Raw genomic sequence first — 8,810 nt, forward strand, 5'->3', positions numbered from 1 at the left:
TAAGTGAGCAGGATTTTTGAACATGTATACAGTATGTACTCAGTTGTGTAGTATACATTCACTAAGCACTTCATAAGGAACACATGTACACCTGCTTATCCATGAAGTTATCCAGTCAGCCAATCGTGTGGCAGCAATGCAAAGAATAAAATCATTCAGATACAGGTCAGGAACTTCGGTTAACATTCACATCAAACATCAGAATGGGGAAAAAATGTGATCTCGTTGACTTTGATCGTAGGTATGACTGTTGGTACCAGATGGGCTGGTTTGAGTATTTCTGTAACTGCTGATCTCGTGGAATTTTCATGCATGTTTCTAGTGTTTACTCAGAATGGTGTGGAAAAAAATAAATAAATCGAGTGTTAGTTCTGCGGTAGGAAACACCTCGTTGATGAGAGAGGTCAGAAGAGTATAGCCAGACTGGTTTAAGCCAACAGAAAGGGTACTGTAACTTAGATAACCCCCCTTACATCTGTGGTGAGCAGAAAAGTATCTCAGAATGCAAAACACGTCAAACCTTGAGGCGGATGGGCTACAACAGCAAAAGACCATGTCAGGTTGTCAGCCCTGAACAAAACAAGTAAGAACAAGTTGATAATGTTGGTACACAATATGAATATTGTTCCCACAAGAAGTCATGGTAACAACTTGTTCTGCATTTTGGGGTGGAGTATTCCTTTATTGCCTCTGCAATATTCCTTTGGTCACAAATGATAATATGAGGAAAATACAGGAATGACAATTTTCACATAGCTTTCTGAGTCTTTCTGATAAATCTACTTCTTAGTTCTTTGTAATCAGAGTGTAGAAGATGGACCCAAGGGTAAATGGCAGCTGTTAACATACAATTATGCTGATTGAGTGAGACAGCATGTTGTCTTCTCTTTCACTCTTAAATACAGTTGGGCTAATGGAGAGCTTGTCCATCACAGCAAATACAATTAGAGTGGTTGAGGGCTTGTCCATTTATTGGTGCCTATTCCTCACTTAGAAACAAACCAACAAACAAACAAACACACACACAAAGCTGACATTATGGCTGTTAGAGGGACTGGATGTGGAACTCTGACAGGGTCTACTTTTAAGATAAGATAGTGAACATGTCTAATTAATTAACCTGAAAAAAAAAACTAATAAAAATGTATATGGTAAAAAAAACTGTAAAAGGAATGTAGCGTATTTTGTATCCATACGTTGCAGAAAACTGGAAGAATATAATGACCATATGCACAGACAGCAGAATAGTGGATTATTTGGGCTGAAAAGTATATTTGAAACTCTTTTTCCACCATGAAACTGGTTACCAGTGGAATCCACGTAATTTCAAACTGACCATAGTGACTTATGAACACAGTTCCCACCTTTTAACTGCCACTTTTCATGACTCAAGGGGACAGGTATATGATACAAAGAATATATATTTTTGATGGAAATAATGTAAAATTTGCTATTATCTGACCAACAGTCAAAAAAAAAAGGTATTCAAATGTTTCCATTTTTACTTTATAAATGACTTAAAGTTGTACTGCTGTACTACATGGATTAGAGTACCGAAATTAGCCTTAGAGAATCATGACACAAACACATGCAAAAAGTAATCACGTTTAATTCAAATACAACCATGCAACAGGTCACAAACACCCTGATTAGATTCAACCCGTTATAAAATAAACATCCAAAGCCATACATTGTGTTCAGTGGGCATTCACTGTTTGAGAGAGGAGATGACTCCAAGGAGTATACACTGGTCAGCCCAGAGACTAAAATTAAACCAACCAACCAAAAAGAAACCACCATCACCACCCCACTGGCTGCTAATAATCACCATCACAAAGAGCTATGAACCATATGGCACACTGAAGACAAGTCTGAGAACATGAGTAATGAGCCAGAAGTGCCCTGTTGAGACATACATGTCTAGTAATAGTTTATTCCTATGTACTAGACACGCACTCGTTTAAGAAAGGCCCGTCAAATTCACATTGTTGGGATTGCAGAAGCTGGGGAATTTGAGACTATCACAGCCTGGAAGACCAAGCAAAACATTGTTTAGAGTACTTTTTTTTTTTCTTAGTAAGGGAAATCTGTTTCAGCATACACTGATGTTTGTCAAGTGAAAAACCACTCCAAATAATTCTAACATTTAACACCCATATTTCAGTTGGGGCTACAGATGTATATTTGTTTTGCTGTGTAGCGAGATGATTCAAATCCCTGACCACAATACCCATGTAAAAAGGACTCTCTTTCACCACTTGACATGAAGATCAATCAAGTCATTTGAATTTAGAACAAGAAAATAATTAAAAAAAAATAACAACTAGTTAGATGTACAGTATTTGTTTTCAATGTTTGGTCTGCACTATGAACTTTAATGGATGGCTCGGCACTGGATTGCGTGGTCGGGGTTCACCTGTGCATCCCCCTCTGTCCAATGAGAGGCTCCCAAGGAGGAAGTGGGAGTCGAGAGTCTTGAGTATCATGAGAGGCAGTGTTAAGTGTTTAACATTCTATGTATGCCTTTGTATGCCTGTGTGTGTGTGAGTTGTGTGTGAGAGTGTGAGACAGGGAGGGACAGCACCAGGAGCCTCAGTTACTGTACACCTGGCCTTCCGGCGGCTGGGAGAGCCTGTTGTTCTCTTTCATCATCATGTGCTGTCTGAGTTCCTGCAGCACCATCCGGATGTTGTAGGAGTTTTTCCACCTGGACAACGCTGTCACCGCCTTTATGTCCACCTGAAGGGAGAGAAAAAGGAGATGAAGGAAGAAGGGGGGTGGCATTTTTTTTTTTAAATTATAGCCCCAATAAGAAAACTATCGTTCAATTTGATGCTAAGGTTAAATATGTAGAATGCAGATTGAAATTGAATATTTTTAAGATTTTTGTAAATCAAAATAGTAACGTAAAACTGATTTTTAAAGGATAAAATTAGCCCATAACTGGTCAAGTTAGGAGAAACTCAAAATATGGGGTGTGTCAGTCCTAATTTTATGACCTCTAAGTTTTTGGTCTAAAAGTAATTCACAAAGCATTTTAGGGCGGAAACTAGCTTCTGAGTCTGAGAAAGGTTTAGATGCAGTCCGGAAAACTAAAACTGATGACCCACTGGAAACGAACAAATCACGCAACATCGCCTCCACCACCTGTTGCTCATCGCTGTGGGCGTATCAATGCTCGCAAGCTAGCAGGTAGCTTGCTCATTAGCAAACATTGTGTAAATAAGCAACCTGCTCTTTCTTCAACAATTTATATGATGTTATGCCAAGCAGCACCCTTTTTTTGTTTTTACCTGTAATCCTGGAAGCCAGGGACTTAAAAAAAGAGGGATCCAAAAAAGTATGACAAAGACCTTCTCCACAAACACATATCCACAGCAGGTAAACACTTAACTTACTGACCCACCGCTGCTCTGCAAAGCACTGGTTCTATGCCAGTCGATTTCACCCTCGATCGTTTAAAATTACAATTTTGTAAATTATGACCCATCCCCTTTGGTTGCTTTGCGGGCTGCCTGGAATCCCACAACACCTTGCAAGGTGATTCACTCAGGTCCCATAGAAAAAAGAATCGGTTCAAAGTTTTTTTTGTGTTGCATTCTGCCACACTCAGTGGGTCTCCAATGTACGTCACTGAGACCTGCTTTTAATCAGTCAGCTGCTGCAGTAATGTGTCTGATTGAGTCAGCTTTTTGCAAAAAATACAAGGATATTCAAATTTGAAAAGAAATATGTTGGTGGTAAGGGAGTTCATGAGGATCCAAACAGTTTAATAACAACTGGAAGCAATAACACTAGAGTTGATGGTTTGCACAACTCTACACTACTCCGTGAAATCCAAAAAAAAATCTCTCCTCAGACACAAATTTGTTTGACAGCTTATTAAGTATACATTTAATAATGACCAACTGTAATAAGTAAATGGATAAAGCTTATTTCATGGCCATCGCTGCAATACTTGGCAACTTGGAGATGCCCCATTAATGGATGGATCGATTGAATGGATTTTTTTGGTCCATTGGAAAATAAAAAACTAATAAATATTATACTTGTTTCATATATGAAATTTTGTGGCATTACTGTGTTTGGATGAATTTAGCATTTTATTTAGCATTCACTGACACAGACCATTCACCTGTGACCTGTCACACAGTGGGTCAGTCCCAATACCCACACTTGTGGTATTGAGCGCTTAACTGAGCCTTCAAGCATTGCCAGGTAGTAGGCAAGGATGTCCCATGTTGGAAAACTATCAATACACAGTACACTTTACCATGGTCTACTGCGCAACACCAGTTGTTGTCAGAGGTGTGTCTATAAGCTGGTTTTCAGGCACATTAATCAAGAGACATGAGGAAGTTGAAGTTTATGACATGTTGGATTCCGCATGAAAAATGTTCATGTCCAAACACGACAAATATGGCAGAACTTCCACATGTACCACTCTATTCTTCCTAATGAGACTTTTGGACCCCATTGTATATTGTAAAGTCCTAATTCAGCACAAAAAATACCAATTTACACTTACAAACTAACCCATAGCATTGATCAAACAGGAAAGAATGGATGTGTGATAAAATTTGGATACTCACCACACCATTTGAACTGTGTACACCACTCAGGTTGATCTTGTTCACAAAACGGACAAGAGGGGGGTGCTCTGGGTATCTTGGTCCACATTCTATTTTCAGACTGTATATCCTGCCTTCGTAGACTGTCTGCAAGTAAATAAATGAAATCCACATTACAAAATTCTGATGGTGTGTGGTGTCCATAACTTCTTTGCCAATAATTATCAACATTTGTTTATTGAGCTTGAAACTGCATTCTTGACATTGGACGAACAGTTTACATAACAATCAAGATCCACTAATTTCATTGTTATAGAGCTTCCGACCACAGAGAAAATTTTAACATCTACAGTTTCATGACAACAAAGAAAATGTATTATCATTTATGCATTTCATTACATGTTTAAAAAAGCTTGATGAAGAACAGCTCAGAAAATGAGAACTGATGCAGTGTTTCCCCATACATTGAGAGCCACAAGGTGATTTTTTTTTTAAACTATTTTTTTACTACTATTTACTACTACTTTGTCTCTCTCTCCCCCTCTCCCCTCTCCCCACCTCTCTCTCCCCCTCTCCCCACCTCGGTTACTCAGAAGAGCTCATCGTGAGGAGCCGCAAAGACAGTCTGGACCAGAGGTATTTGCAAAACATAGCACAGAGAAACTTGGGAAAACAATTTAAGAAAAAGTCAATGTTATATTTTGACAGACTGGACGATAATGATGTTAGCCTGCTAAAGCTATGAGCACCCTGCTAAAGTTATGAGCTATCACTATGTTAGCCTAAACAAGATAAAATTAGCCTCTGTGACCACTGTGTGTGGAGCATTGCTACAACAAATGCCAGCTGTCGCAATTTTCACACAATAACGTTAACATTTTCGGGTATAAACATTTTGATGACATGTTATTGATATAAAGTTAACAACTGAAACTCACTCACTCTGAATTGTCTGTCTTTGAGGTGCTTGGATATGTTTGAGGTGTTCCCGCATTTTTTTCAAAATTTTCTGTTTGTATACTGGCTTTTGGTCTGTAACTTGTCCTTGATGATCCACTTCAAAAATCAAAATATCCTTAAACACGAGTCTTAATGTGTTTTTTTCCCATAAGTCATGGCAGACCTGTTGCTGCACCTGCATTTGCCATACCTGCAACTTTCAGAGGGTTTCCCTGCTGCTGTTTCTTGTAAGGGCAGCACACCCACATGGCCAAAGAAAACATGCCCTCTGTTTACAATGTTGTTGGCATTTGTCTTTTCTAACAAGACAAGCCACTGATTCAGGTCAACAAAAGTAGCAAATGTCCTTCTTGTAATGGTTTTAAATGGAGCGAAATCTCTACTTAGGGACAAAACCAACACTGCATCAGTTAGCATTTGAGGTGCATCCAATGTTTTCTATTTTTCAATTTTGAACAATTCTTAACTGCTAGTTGTTAGATGGTCCCTTCTGTCTTTGTTCAAAGGGGACAAAAAGACATTAGTTCAAAGCCAAGTTTTCAATCCAGTGAATTGCTGGATGCCTTTTGGCCAACTGAATGGATTAGCAGCATGATATTGTAGGCCCTGGGGGTTGCTCACCTTGGTGGGGCCGATGATCATACCATTCCAGTGAGTTAGTGTCATGTCGTCGTCATCTGCAAGGCCCCAGCTCACTGTACCGTCTCCACCTCCCTTCTGACCTTCCTCCAGTTCCTCCAACAGCCGAAAGCTGCGAGGAACTACAACGCCTTCACACACACACACACACACACACACACACACACACACACAAAAGGATGATTAAATTACTTCTTATTACACACTGGGAGAAAATGAAGTCATAGTTAACTCAATAATTTCCCTGAACATCTTGTTCAGCATCTTGCTGACCAAAAGCCAGGTTAACCTAAAGTTAAATGTTGGTAAAAGAGGATTGACCTGATAATACCGAATTATTCTTTATATTTTCAAATTAGCAATATTTTGTCACTGATTCCTACTATAACAGTCTCATCTATCAACCTCCTAACCACACGATTATGACACAGTTGGGCATGATTATTAACAACTATTTAATTCAATCAAATTGTTTACATATGTGTCTGGATGTTATAACCAGATATGTGTTTATTCTTGAAGAATTAAAAACTTCACAGGCTCTTGAAACAAGACTCAATGTATATAAATGCACCATGATCCACGTAGTCATTACCGACTGCATCTAAATGGGTAAGACTTTTCTATGACAGCTGCACAAAACTGCTGGTTCACAAGACATGTAAAACTGACTATCTGATTCTCAGATGCTAACATGTCACTTAGACAAATACATTATAAAGGGAAGGAGTACGTTGACTGTCACGTACACAGACCGCTGTATGCTTACCTGTGGACAGCATTTACCTTGATCTTCAAACACACATGCTGTGTCATCCTGACGAATTTTACACTGATATTTGACTTCAGGTTTAATATTTGTAAAAACTAATTGGGTTTAGGCTCAGCAGGCAAGCAGTTTTCAGTGTGTCAATAATCTTAATTCATGACGGCATCCTTATCCTCAGACCGACAGGACTTTTAATAGTTTGACCAACGTGGCATCAGGGGAAATTTTTAGCTTTGGGCTAACCAAAGTTGAGAAACTATGTTACATTGCTAGGTATTTAAGCAGTTTCCTACTTAACTGTTAAACGTAAAATCATACTGCTGAGGACAAATTTCCACACTAAATACGTGATACGACTTTCAAGTTGTCAAACACTGCGTTGAGTAAAATTACCTTGGGTTCAGTTGACTGACGTGCTACTTATGAGCATATCATCCGGATTGTCATGATTCTCTAGTTGTTGAGAAGGGCTGCGCTGTCAGCCAGCTAACGTTTTCTAAGCAACTAACTTATCTACTAATCAAGCTAGTCGCGGGTGTCACCGCCTAACGATCACAATAACCCACGCTTGACAAAATGTGAACTCTGATGTCGACTTAATCATAATGTAGCATTTTCTCTGGTCAGTAAGCTACACGGTGGTACATAAACGCTCCTGCAGATGGTCGAGTGCTGTTCAAAGATGTGGGCCATCTTAACTAGCCGATGAGCCAGCTAGCATCAACAATGGCAGCATTTTCTTTCATACAGAGTCCTGTTACGATCAAAACCGCACTGCAACTGGACTCTTGGAAATTTTAAAACTGTTATGTAGGTAATATGATATGGTGGAAAATGTACCTCTTAAGCAATATCAAGGAAAAGATACTGTCTGAACTGTCGGTAAAGTCTCCTTACCTGACCCGGCGGCGGCCGCCATCTTTTTTTACTACTTCACGGAAGCGCGCACGTATGACGTTTTCCTATTACTTGCGTTGTTTGTTGTTTGTTGTTTGTTGTTTCTTCTTCTTCTTCTTCTTCTTCTTCTTCTTCTTCTTCTTCTTCTTCTTCTTCTTCGATTTTAAAGGGCTTTGATGGGACGGTGAAGACATGAACGCCACCTACTGTTCCGTAGTGTGTAACATCATGATTTTACGAGTTTAATTTCCGGGTATTAGACATATTTCCTTTAAATATTTGTATATTTGAACCTGTGACTTTTTGTCCCCTATCTCCAGTTCCCTACCACCTTATCCTTCAGTCTTTCTCTTTCGCTATTGAATTTACAACCTATCAGTATATGCTTTATATAGTATATGTTTTTCATTATAGTTACAAGTTTTGCATTAATCTGAAGCTGACTTTTCCTTGATGTATAAAGTTGCATTGAGTCCTGTATGTCTTAATCTTAGAGAAAATTCCATATTCCTTTTTACATTTGCTACTCCTCAGACCAACTTCTGAATTTTGTGATAAATGTAGCCTATATTGTTGTTGTCCCAGATTTCCTGCCAAGTTGCCGTTCTTCTATGATAAATAAATGATTTTGCTTCTAATCTCCCAAAACTAATTTCTAAGACATATTTATCATTTGTGTTTAGAGCTCTTTTAGCCAGTTTAATATGCTGCCTTATTTCCTTTGATACTGATAGTCAGTATCCAACAAAATGGATATCTATTCCCAGATGCTGAAGGTTTAGTAAATCCATATACACATCTATCAAAAGATCCTCCGTGATGGTTTGTCCTGTTGATAAACTTTGGATTTCCACAGCAAAATGACAAAAAAATCACTACTTGAAGTGGTTTAACTTCCACTACCTACTGAAGACTAATTATTGGTGTCAGTTCTGTTGTGTATACTGTTAAACTGTTTTTTAACTGTTTTTTAA

The 8,810-nt window shown here is 38.7% G+C and overlaps 1 protein-coding gene across 3 annotated transcripts; it reads right to left on the minus strand.

The window, feature by feature from the left end:
- Window positions 1-1,589: 1,589 nt before the first annotated feature.
- On the minus strand, window positions 1,590-7,966 carry LOC120783097 (ubiquitin-conjugating enzyme E2 variant 1-like). Of its 3 annotated transcripts, none has more exons than XM_040115818.1 (4): window positions 7,837-7,966; window positions 6,153-6,301; window positions 4,593-4,718; window positions 1,590-2,739 (listed from the first exon to the last, which is right to left on the minus strand). In XM_040115818.1, exons 1-4 carry the CDS (start codon window positions 7,856-7,858, stop codon window positions 2,593-2,595), a joined length of 444 nt encoding a protein of 147 aa, XP_039971752.1. In that variant the 5' UTR covers window positions 7,859-7,966; the 3' UTR covers window positions 1,590-2,592. The 3 variants fall into 3 exon arrangements, with proteins under 3 accessions (XP_039971752.1, XP_039971756.1, XP_039971753.1); XM_040115822.1 differs by lacking the exon at window positions 7,837-7,966 and adding an exon at window positions 7,780-7,836; XM_040115819.1 differs by lacking the exon at window positions 7,837-7,966 and adding an exon at window positions 7,333-7,723.
- Window positions 7,967-8,810: the final 844 nt, after the last annotated feature.

Source organism: Xiphias gladius, chromosome 21 (genome assembly GCF_016859285.1).
Source record: "Xiphias gladius isolate SHS-SW01 ecotype Sanya breed wild chromosome 21, ASM1685928v1, whole genome shotgun sequence".
Classification (NCBI taxonomy): Eukaryota; Metazoa; Chordata; class Actinopteri; order Istiophoriformes; family Xiphiidae; genus Xiphias; species Xiphias gladius.

What these genes read in the sequence shown, in the direction of transcription:
- LOC120783097 (XM_040115818.1), bottom strand. Translation starts at nt 7,858, where the DNA reads ATGGCGGCCGCCGCCGGGTCAG. An exon ending in GGCGGCCGCCGCCGGGTCAG is followed by an intron (nt 6,302 to 7,836) that starts GTAAGGAGACTT and finishes GTGTGTGTGAAG; the next exon opens with GCGTTGTAGTTCCTCGCAGC. An exon ending in TGATCATCGGCCCCACCAAG is followed by an intron (nt 4,719 to 6,152) that starts GTGAGCAACCCC and finishes ATTTACTTGCAG; the next exon opens with ACAGTCTACGAAGGCAGGAT.